This window comes from Nannobrachium achirus (assembly GCF_963921795.1).
Source record: "Nannobrachium achirus genome assembly, chromosome: 17".
NCBI lineage: Eukaryota > Metazoa > Chordata > Actinopteri > Myctophiformes > Myctophidae > Nannobrachium > Nannobrachium achirus.
The window spans coordinates 31,085,087-31,100,781 of record NC_137824.1 but is presented as its reverse complement, the minus strand read 5'-3'; the positions used below and the strand labels follow the sequence as shown (position 1 = coordinate 31,100,781).

Sequence of the window (15,695 nt, the reverse complement as noted above, 5' to 3'; positions counted from 1 at the left end):
CATGGGTAACAATAAATCATTCAATGTATTTTTTTCCCACACTTACATTTTATTTGTCACAATTGTTCTTTACCTTTTTTCATCTCAAGGTAGTCAAGTAAAAAAAATGTTATTTTCTTCTTTCTTTTTTAATGACCACAGACTTTCAATCATCCTTACCAAAAATATCTCAAAATGGTGAGATCTTTGACAAAAATGTAAAGTTTTGCTTTCAAATCTGGGATAATAGTGTGAAATCTTACTGTAACTAACACAATTACTACTGACAATGGAGGGGGGGGGGGGGTGTATTTTAAGAACTAGTTAATATCATCCCTTCCAAGTTTCAGAGGAAGTTTTTCTAGGAAGACCAAAAAGAGGTAGTTTTTCTAGCTGGTCATCATTCGAGGAGCGATGCTCATTGACATCAGCTCCTGGAACAGAAGTTTACAGGCGTAGGGCATCCGAACCAGAGAGATCTAAACAACAAAACACAACACAAGAGTGTATAAAATACAACAGAGTTTTAAAAACAATTAAGGAAACAATGAATTGAAATAGATTTGAACACAGAGTAAAAATTAAGATTATGCGCAGGTATGAAGAATAATAACTTATCATGTTGCCTACTTTATCAATATGTATATGATATCAATCAATATCAATATCAGTATGTTACTATACAGTAGACTGCAGGTGTCTTCAACAGGGGGTCCGCGACCCCTAGGGGGTCCGCGGAGGTACTGCAGGGGGTCCGCGAAATTATTGCTTAAAAAAAAAAAAAAAAAAAAAAAGATTTCAAAAAATGTTTTTTTTTTTTCTTCTTTTTTTTTGCCTTTTTCCACATTTATTTAAAAAATAAATCATGATTCTATCCATTTTGAATAGCTTGAATACATGATTACTATGCAATTGACATATTGTTGATAGTATTGACATTTGTTCTCAGTTAATAAGTAGTATGTTTAGAAATGGTTGTGGTACGGCCCACCCTGCTCGCTGTAACTTGAACATGTTTAAAATAAAAAATATGTCGTAGCCCCGACCCCCCCACCCTACGAGGTGGTAGGGGGTCCCTGCTCCATCTCCCCATCAGTTTGGGGGTCCCCGGCCTGAAAACGTTGAAGACCCCTGCAGTAGAGGGTAGCACAGGTCTGCCCAGAACCAAACAGAGCCAAAAATCTTGACCTGTCACTCGGGCACGGGTCAAATCGGTTTCAATTTCTACGGGCCTCGGTCGGTCCATCTAATATGGATGGACCCGTATGGACCCGTGAGGACCTGATGACCAGCTTTTAAAATGTATTATAATATTAAACTAATTTCTCTTATTGTTTTGAGTGGTCTCGTGTAATATTGTAATATTTTGAGATATGGATTTTTGATTTTCATGAGCTATATGCCATGAAAATCTAAATCAAAACATTGCGCAATGTATCTAGAATATATGAAAGATAAACATACGGAAAATAATGAACTTCTATTCAATTTGTTTTACACATAGTTGTATGTCTGTGACTGAGACCTCTACACTCTGGAGGCTCTGCTGATGCAGGGATAGGTGACATTCACAGCTCGTCTCCTCAAAGCCACGGTGAAGTGAGCATTAATGAGAGACCAGGTCGGACCAGTTCAATTATTCACAGGTCCATTTCGGACGAGTCAAATGTTTTGGATCCATGCTACCCTTTACTATACAGTAAATCAGAATAATCGATGAATGAAATAATCATTAGATATAAGTAGTTTATGAGTATGCATATTAACTCCACATTCATAGGGGTGTGTGTGTGTGTGTCTGTGTGTGTGTGTGTGTGTGTGTGCGTGCGTGCGTGCGTGCGTGCGTGCGTGCGTGCGTGCGTGCGTGCATTTTTACCTGGGTCTTGTTGCGACACCCTCTACATTCATAAGTGTGTGTTCTGGTGTTGGCGATGGCCATCAGCCCACACAGGTTGCAGACGTGGACCTGGTACGGATCTGAAGCTTCAAACAGACGTTCTCGGAGGAACTGAGCAGCTCCGTGAGCGATCTGACAATCACGCTCCATCTCCCCGAAACGAAGGCCTCCGTCACTGTGGCGACACAAAAGTCAAGGTCAGCGAAATGAAGGTGTCCCCAAAACAAAACCGTCAAGATCATTTGTTGCAGTCGTGGAAACCTTGTAAATCCAATCCAACCCTTCCTTAAAAATTGTTGTTCAGTGTTGGCCATTCACACATGTACTGTAGCATGCAACAGGAGAATGTAAATAGTCTGTTTGATAAGGTGAGGGTAGTAGGCTCACATATTAGCTACTCCCACATAAATATAACAGCGCGAGGGAGATGCAAGGATTGTGCTTACTTCCACAGAACATGACATACATTGAATTGCTTGACATGTCTCCCATTGATGCGCCCATACCTCTCCTAACCATAGTACTGTAGGCCTAAATGTGGACAAGCCGTCCTGTGAGCTGGGAAAATAACATTGGTCTCCAAGTACAGATGAGTACAATGCACAGCGTAGCTCACCGCGTTATCTACAATTACTAAAGAGACGTTTGTTTTGCTTATGAGCCATTTCATGGAAGCTCAATCTGTGAATATGTATTTTAACTCAAACGCTAATAAAAAGTAGAATGATAGATCCGGTTTTCAGGGATGATGGGTTTAAAAGTGGTTAGGACCAAAAGCGACGCAGGAGGACAGCCATTAGTATTTTCTTTACCGTGATCTTCCCTCCATTGGTTGTCTGTTGAGGATCTGGACTGGTCCTCTGGCTCTGGAGTGGATCTTGTCATCCACCATGTGCTTGAGACGTTGATAGTATGTTGGACCGATGAAAATCTGAGACGTCAGTTTACGGCCTGTAAAGCCATTATACAACACCTGAAGAGAAAGAGAGAGAGAGAGAGAGAAGGAAAAAAACATCAATTAATCTCAATGTATTTGATCTAAAGGAAAAGGAAAAGTATTATGACTATTAAATTAACTATATCGAGTATTATCAATCTAGAAACAGATTACAAAATAACAAACAACAAACAGGTAAGAAATGGTACCTCATTTCCTCTCAGGTGATAGCCGTACTCTGACAGCAGATTGGAAACTTTCTGGACATTAACAGCATCGTTAAATGGAGTGGCATCGCCAATCTCCCCTTTGTTAGCCGACACCTACAATATAAAACAAATTATTATTATCATTATTATATTGATAATAGTGATGTTGATAATACTACTAAACACCAGTGGTTCTCAAGCAGTGGGCAACGAAGGTATTGCAATTTGCAAGCGGGCCCACAAATAATTGGCAAAACACTATGGATTTTGATATGGTATGTTTTCTTAAGAGCTTGAACATTTTCTTTTCATTCATCTGTGATAAATAGGAACTTGCTCTGAACATGTACTTTATTGTTACATCTTGTGTACAGGTACATAAAAGTCAAACCTATTGTGGTTTGGCTTCAGACAATGCAGCAGCATATATAATAACAGCAGAATAAACAAATCTATTAGTATTGGTTGATTGTAATGTTGTGAACATTAAATAATACAAATGATTCAAATGTCAATCATACCTTTCCCTGCAGACACTCGATTAAATGCCCGACCGTCATACGAGACGGGATGGCATGAGGGTTTATGATGATGTCAGGAGTGATTCCTTCACATGTAAACGGCATGTCCTAATACACACAACAAAAAAGGATTAATACCGTTACTACTAGTACATCTATCATTGTCATTTCTGACAACTAATGTTAATGAGCTAATAAAACAATTAGTACAAACTAGGGATGTGAATGACTGAACAGAATAATAGTACAAATCAAATGATGTACTGCTGTTTAAAAGATTCTTTGAATATTTGTAGAAATGTGACACACAATTAACTTGATCAAATATGCAAAATATTGAATAAACTGTTATGTTTCCAAGAGTTTTTTTTTGTGTGTTTTAAGAAGTCACATTTTGATGACGTAATTGCTATGATGTTCAGTCTTGTTACATAGTAAAGAATGTGTTCTTTTTACTTAGCTCAACAGTTAAACAGCACAATCATCACTTTACAATTATAAATATTGGTCATCATTGATCGCTTTAAGAGATCCAGAAATTTGGATAGCCACTAGTCAAGTCATTTGTTATAAATCGGCGGCCGACTGATTTGACCAAACTATAGCATTGCCGTATATCTGTACTGCAGAAGCAATATATAGAGATCTGTGGTGTCATTACCTCCTGTCTGTACTGTATTCCACAGGTTCCCTTTTGTCCGTGTCGACTGGCAAACTTGTCTCCAATCTGTGGAATTCGAACAGAGCGAACCTGCAAACAGAAGACAGTAGTGTGGACATTAGTGAAACATTAAGACATTAGACAGTAGTGTGGACAATAGTGAAATATTAACACATTAGACCAGGGGTCTTCAATAGGGGGTCCTCAGAGTTACTACAGGGGGGCCGCCAAATCTTTGTGATAGATCATTCTTTTAAATGAACAACTTGAACCCTCGCATCCCTATTCTGAGGAGAGCTTTAGCCAAAAATAGCAGATCTGCGAGGCGTTGAGAGCTTGTGGATCGGCTATTTTCGGCAAATAGGTTTGGTGTAGAGGTAAAAAAAAAAGCAGACCGAGTACAGAGTGAAAGGTCAAGTTAACTAAAAACATGAATCCAACATAGACTGATGACAGTGCTGTCAAACAAGTCTATGAATATATGAAATCGATGAAAATCTGCATCACACATTTATACAATATGTAGAGGGGGTCCCTGCTTCATCTCTCTCTCTCTCTCAGCTAAGGGGTCCTTGGCCTGAAAACGTTGAAGACCCCTGCATTAGACATCAGTGTGGACATGTGCTGGGTACCATTCAGGGATAGGACTCAGAGTTTGGACTCCAGGCATCAGAGGTCAGCTGAAGACTCACCCTGATCTTACAGAACTTGTATCCCTCCTGGTTGAGAGTGACCATGACCTGGTCTACGATGCCAGTCTCACTGGTTCGGAGGAAAGTGCTGCAGTCTCTCTTGGTGTAGCGCCGGTTGGTGCTGTCCAACTCGTCGTCGTTCTCTGGCAGGGTGACCGTTTTCCCAATGATCACGTCTTCTCCTGAGACTCGAACCCCTGGAGCTATCAACCCATCATCATCTAGCTTGTCGTAGATGGCGTGTCTCATGCCTGGGGGAAAGGCAGGAGAGGTGAGTCTAACTCTGACCATCATAAATAGCTGTAATTCATGACACAATATAGCATGGTGTGTTTATTTGTGGGATTATGAGTGTCATGATGTAGTATGGTGTTGTTTGTGTACATGGCTATTTACTGATATGCGTGTATAGCCCTTTTACTACTTTAAGATGGTGAAGTACAGACAAAAAACAGCTATAGCATCAAATCACCACACACAGTGTATACACATGTTATGGTTAAAGATGGTTTAGGTAGAACATTTGTGTTAAACTGTGTTAAACATTTTGGTTAGAGGTTTAGGCAAGTTATAAATGTCTGTACATAAGGTCATAGTACATAAGGTGAGAAATGGATTTGGAAGGATAGGTTTGGTAAAAAATAAAGTGGATTATGTTTTCACCCAATATGTACAAATGAAAGAAATTGTTCAAGAACCATTTAATAACTGGTGCTGGCATTTTCTAGGGATGTCACGATTATGACATTTTACATGACGATTATTTGTCACTCAAATAATTGCGATTGACGATTTAATTGTGTTTTTGTCGTTGACAATTAAATTTCTGTTTGTCCTTTAGGCTTTTAAGTTGCACATGGTAGATATGACACATAGCCTAAATATACAAAGAAATTACTGACATATTTGACAACTTCATACTTAAAAAAGAACATTGATAGTGGAAATAGCCGATCTACAAGCTCACAACGTGTCGCGACGCGTTGTGAGCTTGTGGATCTGCTATTTCCACAATTTTTTTTCCACTATTGTTTTTACGATTATGACTATTATGAAAAATAATCATGATTATGTCAAAAAGAAATCACGATTAGACGATTATGTAATAATTGTAACAGCCCTAGCATTTTCACAGAAGAACAGAAGCCGACATACCCTGGCAAGTCTCCCTGGTGGGTTTCTCAAAGATCTCCTCCTGATCAAAGCCTTTCTTTGACTCCTGTTCCTTGTAGGACCGATAGAACACAGACCTGGAGGACAAAATACCACCTTACAAATCACTTTGTACCCTTAAACTGACACATTAAATGGCAAGACAATAACACAAATAAAACATTTAAAATATCATTTCACCTTAAATAACCATGTTTGTAAAATGCAAAATATCCAACCTAAAGAATCCTCGGTCAACAGCTGAGCGGTTCATGATGACGGAGTCTTCCTGGTTGTAACCGGTGTATGAAGCAATGGCAACAATGGAGTTGATACCTGAAACATCAATGTTACAGTTTATCAATTAAGTCAATTATATAAAGAAAATCTCCTTTGTATGCAAAAGGAGGTTGTCTATGTCTTTTTAGTTGTGTATGTATGTTGTTGTAATTTGTTGTTACATTTCTATTTTTTATTCATGATACATGTATCCTTCATAATTGATTCTGGATTCCATGGAAAATAAAAATAAAAAAGATTTGATAACAAGAAAACTATATAAAGAAAACTAACATGGGTCATATCATTTCAAAGCATTTGTACAATATGACATGCCCATAAAAGGGCACAAGGATGCGTGAGTGTGTATATATATATACAGTATTCTATTTTTCTGAACGTGTGCCATACCGGCGGGCAGTTCTCTGAAGCGGAGGTACTCCATGGATCTGGTGGTGACCAGGGGCTTCTGGGGGTAATACAGCACGTGGGCTAAAGTGTCCATACGAACATGGAAGTTGGTGATGTAAACTCCCATCGCCTGTTTCCCCATAGCTGACTGGTATGTGTTCCTGGGAGACTGAATAGACAAAAATATCACGATATGACACCACACAACATAAACGTGATATTGTGTTGAAGTCACAGTCAGCTATGTTTGTTTAAAACTTTTGCCTCGATTACGATAAATGAACGATAAAAAAGGGAAATTAGTAGACCTACAATCTCACAACGCTGCGACCCGCTGTGCCAGATTGTAGATCAGCTATTTTCAACATTTTTGAATGCTAGTACGCTACCATTGTAAAATGAAATATAATACAGGGTTAACTAGTTAATCAGACTAATCGATTGAGTCAATTATAGAACATCTGTTAAAAAAAAGTCAAGTTCATATACAAGAAAAGCAATATGTAAACATTGGTTCTCGATTATAAGTCGGTTATTGGTCACCTGGTTGTGATCAGGGAAGGGTATGATGGAGGCGCAGACTCCTAGGATCATGGAGGGGTGGATCTCACAGTGGGTGTAGGTGGAGCAGTAGGCTACACCTTTCTCCTGGAGGTCATCAGGGGTCATGGCCAACATCACAGTCTCCTCCTCCAACGTATCAATGTACTCCACGACACCGCTGGCCACCAGATCCTGCCAACTGCAAATATCACAACACACTTTATATCAGGTTTTCAAAACTTTAAAAAAATACAGAGATTTACAAGACAGATAGAGAAAGAAACAGAAAGATGGACAGACAGTGACATACTGTACAGGCAGAACAGTCAAATTACCTGTAGTTGTTGTACTCTCTCTCTTTCAGTTGATCGATGTGACGCCTCTTCAGCAACAGTTTCTGTTTTTCCACGATCAACAGGGGTCGACAGATCCTGCCTGCGTCTGTGTAGATCCTGATCTCCCGTTCTCTGATGTCTCTGATCATAGACACCTACAAATATATAACAATATTATTCATAATTAATATAATTGTTAATGCCATTATTAATCATAAAGATAGTGTAGTCTTTATGATTAGTGTAAACTGTAGACCAACAGTGGGGGGTGACGGTATACATCTTTATCTCTCTCTGAAGAGGAAATATACAGCAAGTCTTATCACAGTTCCTTCTGGTTTATAGCTGATGTTTTACCTCAGACACAATGATGTCCATTTGCCTTCTCAGTTTTCTCAGTGTGTTCATCAACTGCTCTGGGTCTTTATGGATTCCAACCCAACATCCATTCACAAAGATCTTAGTCGCACTGGAGACAAGAACAACATTTCATATTGTTACACTACAAATACAAAAAATACTACTAAAGCATTGCATAATATACTAGAGAAACAAGAAAATATCCCATTCACTGTGGAACATAAAAATAATTGTGTTGGGATCAAAATGAGATTAACAAAAAACTATCTGTTGGCAACAATCAGTTAAAACATTGCATACAGGTAATGAAAGGTTATTGAGTAAATTGCTAAAATGGCCAATAGGTACTAGACAAGTAGAAAGACAAACAGACAGGGCCATACTCAGCGATAGCGGCAGGGGATATTTCTTCAAGGTTCTCCATGCTCCACTCCTCTAAAAACTCCAGGATGGGAGATGGCTGAGATCCTACTGAGATGTAGGCCATCAGAGCTAGGTTCTTCACAAGGCCTACAGCATGTCCCTAAAATCAACAGGAAAAACTATCAAGTATTCAAGTACATTTCTTATTGTTTGTGTTGTAGATTACTCATTCTCAAAGCGAGGTCTGGCGACACCCCATGAGTCCTCAAGGGGCTTCAGGGGGCCCTAAGGAAAAGTCCCCAAATTGTATTTTTCGACTATTCAAAAACAGCAGATCGAAAAGAAATTGTAGATCTTGTAGATCTGCCATTTCGAGAAAAAAAGAATGGTATTGGGGTCCTTAGCACAAACTCTTTTCAAATTGGTGTCTGTGGCAAAATGCATATCAATGTGGGGGTCCTTGACAAGAAAATGTTTGAGAACCACTGTTGCAGATTAAGGTTTAAATGTAGTTGTGTTGTACATGTGTAACTGTGTATTAGCCTCACCTCAGGGGTCTCAGCTGGACACACCATTCCCCACAGAGTGTTGTGGAGCTGACGTGGTTTGGCCAGTTTTCCGTCTCGGCCAATAGGAGAGTTGACTCTCCGAAGGTGGGAAAGGGTGGAGGCAAAGGTCAGCCGGTTCAACACCTTAAAATACATAACGGAATAATATTAATATCAAAATTGAACAAATTAATAAATTGGGACAGGGTGGAGGAGCGTGACACAAGACGCTATAGCTGTACCTGAAGTAACCACTTCCAACCTGGTGTCCCAATTTTGGGCATTTCTAAAAGTATAGATCTACAAGCTCCCAGAAACGTCATTATGAGACATGTTGGATAATTGTCGGCCAATCTTGCCATTCATCATACAACAAATTACATAGGACTTGAGTGGTTTAATTTAAACACACCTGGTGCATGCCCTGACTTCACCACTATTTCTTGCTACACACCATGGTTGACTGAGTGATTATGTTTGACACAGGGCAGCCTATCCGTTCGTGATCTGACTGAGTGATTATAATACCCTTTCACACATTCGCTGTAGGCAGGGTAATTAACATAATTTGAGGTTTTCTGACCTGGGACACTCCAGCTCTAGCCTGGTGAGCTTTCTTGACATCGCCCCAGTTGCCAGTAGCCAGAGAATACTTCCCAATTTTGGGCATTTCTAAAAGTATAGATCTACAAGCTCCCAGAAACGTCATTATGAGACATGTTGGATAATTGTCGGCCAATCTTGCCATTCATCATACAACAAATTACATAGGACTTGAGTGGTTTAATTTAAACACACCTGGTGCATGCCCTGACTTCACCACTATTTCTTGCTACACACCATGGTTGACTGAGTGATTATGTTTGACACAGGGCAGCCTATCCGTTCGTGATCTGACTGAGTGATTATAATACCCTTTCACACATTCGCTGTAGGCAGGGTAATTAACATAATTTGAGGTTTTCTGACCTGGGACACTCCAGCTCTAGCCTGGTGAGCTTTCTTGACATCGCCCCAGTTGCCAGTAGCCAGAGAATACTTCAGACCATCAGAGATGATTCTGGTTTTGATGGCCAATTCCAGGTTGAAGTCCTTTCCTCTGTCGATGAACTTCTGGGCATAAATCCTGATTTCCTTCAGCAGGTTCTTAAACATACTAGATAAAAAAATAAACATATTAATAATGTATTAATAAATCATGATGCTTAGAATATTTTTTGAGTTCTTAACTAATGTCTTGTTACATAATAAAAATATAACTATAATTCTCCCTCTCTAGTGAGATCACCACTGAATGCATTTAAGTCAGAATAAAATGTCTCAACATAGTGTTTTGTCAGACTATAAGTCTCACCCTCTGAATAGGAAAGCCAATAGCGGTCCGGCCAGATCCAGCCTCTTGTTGCCATAGTGATCTCTGTCATCCAGTTCTCTTCTGCCAAGAGCAGCCAGTAGGAGTCTGTGTACCATGTACCTTAAAAAGAACATAATATGTAATGTTAACATCAATAATGAGCAAATACATTGAGCTCTGATATTGGTCCAGTAGTCCAGCGGGTGCCCAGGGTAAATAGAAGTTTAAAGTTAGGATGAGATGTTAACCACTTAAAATAAATTAAGAAATAGCAATCTACAAGCCAAGCGAACAACGCATATTCTTACGAGTTGTAGACCGTTGTAGAGCTATTAATTTGGCTATTTAAAGGCGATGACATACTATAAAACGCCACTTTTTTTTTTCTTACCCTAGAAAATAAGCCTTCTTTGTCTCACAGAAGTCACTGACTCCAACATGTGGCAGGACTTCCTTCTGTAGAACCTCTTTGGCGTATTTAATCCTCCTCTCCTTCGTAACACCAGGCTTGGCTCCTCTCGACCCAATGAAATTCAGAGCCACGTTCTGTTCCTGGATCACAAAGGCCTCATCCAGAGACGGTTTCACCTAACCAACACAAAAAGACAAATCAACATTTAGAAAATGTCTCACTTCAATAACAAATATATATAGTATAACTAATACGGTAATAATAAAGGATCTCTATCTTTTAGTAGTATTACTAGTTATCATGAGTATATCATCGATGTAGGGTAGAAACCAGCGACACTTTGTGAGCTTGTAGATCGGCTATTTTCACTATATAATGAAAAAGAATAGTTTTGGAAGGTTTCCACCCGTCAGCGACACTATTTACAACATTGCACAGGGCAGATATTTACCATTTCCATCATTTCTGGGTCATCAAAGTCATAGATGATGTGTTCCAGGATGTCTCTGTCAGACACAAAGCCCAGGGCTCGGAACACGATGATGATGGGAACTTCCTGTCTGATGTAAGGCAGAGTTGATACGATCCTCTGGCCAATAGCACTCTTCTTCACACCCTAGTGATCAACCATACAAATACACAAACATAAATATACTGCAGATAGTAATAACTCAGGCTCCAACAACCTTTTAGGGCTGCTTCGATCAGGAGCAGCCCAGGATGTTTACTCTTTCCTTCTACAGCATATGTAGTATGTACTGGCTGTCTCTTCTTAAGCCCCATTCACACTGAGCACTATAACTATATAGTTCACCATTGTATTTCTTTTTTATAGTTGGTGTGAACTCTGCCATCCACTTGACTTAAAACAAAACTATATTTTTATAGTTATAGTGCTGTGTGAACAGCCATTTAGATTGGTCTTACCGACAATATTATATTTGTATAATCAATAGACTTGTCGTTTGATTAAGGTATCTCATTAAAATCTTGGAACAGGAACTCCAAATATTGTACAATAATCCCAATTAGTAGAATATCCGCACCTTGTGTTAAAATCAGTTTGTGTTCAACAGAAACATTGTAAGTGATGAGTACCTGTCCTCCTCTGGCCATCATGCTGACCCAGATGGAGCTGGTGGGTCTGGAGGAGTTCTCCAGACAGGATCGGCACTCTCCAGTGTATGCATATTTACTGTCCTTTTTAGCAAACACATACACAGTGTTGGTGGCCATCTTCTCCTGGGCAATCAGCACCTAAAACACACACGCAAAAAATACCACTTTAAACCTGTCGTCTCTTTTTTAGGACTTTCTATTATATTATATTGTATTGTATTAGGTGACCATGTCCATAAATGTCCAACTACTGAAATTACAAGCTCACAACACTCTGAGCTTGTAATTTGGCTATTGTCAGCATTTCTTGGAATTTGTTTGGTCTGATGAGTGGTGATTTCTGCTGCAACAGTCGGATGGTAGGGTCAGAAATCGCTGTCTACAAACCATTTAAATGCTCAGTTTGAACTGCAGCAGGTTGTCTTGACCATGCATGCATCAATAAATGCACTGAGTCATTTTGAAGTAATTGGAGTAGAAAACTTGCAGTTGACATCATAATCTCTTGTGTTTTACACACTGGTAATGGGAATTGAACCTGTGAGGTTTGGGTTACCTTCTCTGAGCCATTGATGATGAAGTAACCTCCAGGGTCTAACGGACACTCATTCAGCTCACAGAGATCACGGTCCGTCAAGCCGCTCAGTAGGCAGTAGGTGGAGCGAAGCATGATGGGTATTTTACCGATGAAGGTCTTCTGGTGTTGAGTTAGAAGCTGGTCTTCACCTTCTTTAATGATGGTTTTAGTTATGTCTACATACAGTGGGGCAGAGTACCTGGAATAAACAATTCATTACATTATTAGTAATTCAAGTCAAATACTGAATTGCAGTCTACATACTAACTCTAATATTAACTTCAATCACATATAGACGTTTCTAAATAATGGCTTGTAATCTTTTGTAAACATCTGTAATTGCGTGCAAGAGTGGTGACAAATCTAAGAGTAAGAAGTAAGAGTACGAATATTCTTCATATCGGACAAATAATTGTTAAAGAAATGCTTCTCTACTGATAAACAAGACTCTAGTCTTGTATTGTATATTCTCTCTAAAATGGAACAGATGCATCACGGTAACATACGTGAGGTTGCGTAGTCGAGCTTCATTGGGCATCATGGGAGATGGAGCCCCATCTCTCTCCCAGTGAGTTGGTTTGGACAAATAGATCTGTTCAAACTTCAACAGGTAGCGAGGCTGTAGAGACAAGAGCAACACACTTTTAGTTATACCAGACTTTCTATGTAGAGACAGAAGAAACATACTATAATACCAGTCTTTCTATAGACAAACACAACAAACTATTGGATTATAACAAGCTTTCAAATGTAGAGACAACAGCAACAAACCATTACATTATAGCCGGCTTTAGCCAAAGTAGACCACCATAAACCCCTCAGTTTAGAAATAATAGTGTGAATTTACCAGGAGGTTTTCAAAGTTACTTCAAAATTAGACCAAAGAACCAAGATTTATGTTATGCCTTTATTGATAGGACAGTAGACTGACAGGAAATGGGTAGAGATATAGGGAGTGACACGCTGCAAAGGTCATCGAAAACGGGATTCGAAGCTGAAACATGCCTTCAGGCTGGCATTGCAGGCCCGGGCCAGACCAAAGAAACAAATTTGCCAGATGATAAATTTGCCCTGTTAGTAAAGTTTGTGCCCTGTTATTAGCAGTAACGTATGTCTCCACCCACCGGTTCCTCCACCTCTCCAGAGGTGTGTTGGGCCTCTGCCTGCAGGTCGATGGGCGGAGCATCTTCCACGATCCTCTGAACAGACATCTGGATGAACTCATCAAATGAATCCAGTTGCTGACGCACCAGACCTTTCTCATCAAAATAGGAGCTGAAAACGGCAACCAGATAACAGTCTGTCAAAACTGAATAGAAGCAGTCTAGGCAGTGTGTGTGTGTGTGTGTGTGTGTGTGTGTGTGTGTGTGTGTGTGTGTGTGTGTGTGAGTGCGTGTGTACATGTGTGTAAACATTGGCCCTGCCAATCATATGAATTAAGATCAATGAAATTAAATGAAACTTAATGAAACGTATTTAAATAATTTACATTATAATGTTTTAAACTGATTATGTCAGTATAAAAGTACCTAATGACAATCCAGCAGGCCTCCTGCCACAGATCTGGGGTGATTTCGTCCTCATCTTCATCATACTGGATATCTGGAGTATAGTAATAACAGTAATTATTAACAATAATAAAAACACCTACAGTCCTTTGCAAAGAACGTATGTGTTGAAAGCAGAGAAGTAAATGCAAAATGAAAAGATGACACCACCATGTTTATATAACCGTTTTGTAACCATTAGTATGATTATTATATCATTGGTTCTCAAAGTGGGGTACGGGGAACCCCAGAGATCCTTGAGGGAGTTCCAGGGGGTCCCCAGGTAAATTATAGTTAGGATTACGAACCAAATGGACACTTATGGGTATTTAACTCAGAGAGCATACAAACGGAACCATTTATACACTCTCGGAGTTAAATTAACATTGATTTTACAGTATAAATTGGGTCTAGAAATGCCATTAAATGGGGGTCCGTAGCCCTAATGCATGTCAAACTGGGGGTCCTTGAAATTAAAATGGTTGAGAATCACTGCTAGCCTAGGTAAAAATCTTGTCTTACATAGGGGTCTCTGTCTGGCATATCTTTTGAAATGGGGTTCAGCGGGCTAATAAGTGTCAATTTGGGGGTCCTGGCCATGAAAAAGTTCGAGAACTGCATCAGTATTATTATATGACTGCGATTTATAAAAAAAAACACACAAGAGCGCGCCAGTAGCGTTTCCTCGATTTAAGTCGGTATAGTGTCTTTTAAGAAAGTCTCTTCATTCAAACATGTTCTTACCTTCGTCCTGGTCATACATGTCTGATGTTTACACTGTGATCTCAGATCAGTCCAGTAATAAACAAGGTTTTAATACAAGAACGCATGTGAAACGTTGTCTTCTACGAGGCGTTATGCTAGCAGCCAGCTAGCACAATGAAGTTGAACAACACTACTGGTACACTTCCGGGTTAGATGTGGAACTTCCTGTATGTTATGTGGACTTCAAAATAATTGGATACCAAACAATTATTTTGTAGGCCTAATGTAAAAAGTAATGTGCTGATAGCTATTAATTAATTCTTAATAATATCAATGATTATTGCGACCGCAGGTCTTGGGTGATATATGTTTTGTATGTTTTTTCACTTCACATTGGGTGTGATTATGATGTACAAATACAGTTTATACAGGGACATGTATGTAGCCTAGGCCTAATTAGTGACTCTGATGCTGGGCATGGGACTAATTGGCTGAGGTAACAGGTAGAGTCGCCGAAATGAAGCTCGCCGAGAAACGGGGGGTGCGTTCGGAAATGCACACCGGGTGTGGCAACGGTGCGCTTTTTCAGCCTGAACTCTGAAGGTAAACTTTCTGAAAAGCAGCAGTTGCTAACCTAATGTTGCTATTGATGTTTATATACTAGGGTAAATTATGGTTATAGTCTTAATCTCACAGTATCATAAATGTTAATGCTAGCAACAACAAACATGTAAAGTAGGACACACATACATTGGTGTGGACTCTTATTTTCTTATTTGTACACTGTTCTTTTAGTCCAGCACCCAGCCTATATGGCCTTAGATGTGCGTGCCTTTTTGGCTGTTTTGCAGCCTTTTTGTTAACCTATCACATTGTTGACATTGTGACATCACATTGTTGTGACATCACCTCAATCAAAGATCAAACCCTGGATATCAATACATGATGGAGACGACTGGATCACCACCTAGATCTCCATATATGGAGCTGACCTCTACATCCCCAGATGATGCCCTGGGTATCTGGGAATGCCCATATATGGACATATTGTGTCAGTTTAACCAGTGTGGTTGCCGCGACACGAGTCACACCTG

At 39.6% G+C, this 15,695-nt stretch overlaps 1 protein-coding gene across 1 annotated transcript; it reads right to left on the bottom strand.

Annotated features, from left to right (window-relative positions):
• Positions 1-14,781, bottom strand: polr2b (RNA polymerase II subunit B). The gene is made up of 25 exons (XM_080745857.1): positions 14,641-14,781; positions 13,879-13,951; positions 13,474-13,624; positions 12,856-12,968; positions 12,329-12,548; positions 11,752-11,910; positions 11,105-11,269; positions 10,633-10,829; positions 10,242-10,361; positions 9,857-10,043; positions 8,888-9,031; positions 8,360-8,499; positions 7,974-8,085; positions 7,617-7,771; positions 7,282-7,480; positions 6,739-6,907; positions 6,288-6,384; positions 6,052-6,146; positions 4,897-5,147; positions 4,205-4,294; positions 3,544-3,651; positions 3,023-3,136; positions 2,689-2,849; positions 1,856-2,051; positions 1-458 (listed from the first exon to the last, which is right to left on the bottom strand). The coding sequence occupies exons 1-25, from the start codon at positions 14,657-14,659 to the stop codon at positions 369-371; spliced, it is 3,525 nt and encodes a 1,174-aa protein (XP_080601983.1). The 5' UTR covers positions 14,660-14,781; the 3' UTR covers positions 1-368.
• Positions 14,782-15,695: the final 914 nt, after the last annotated feature.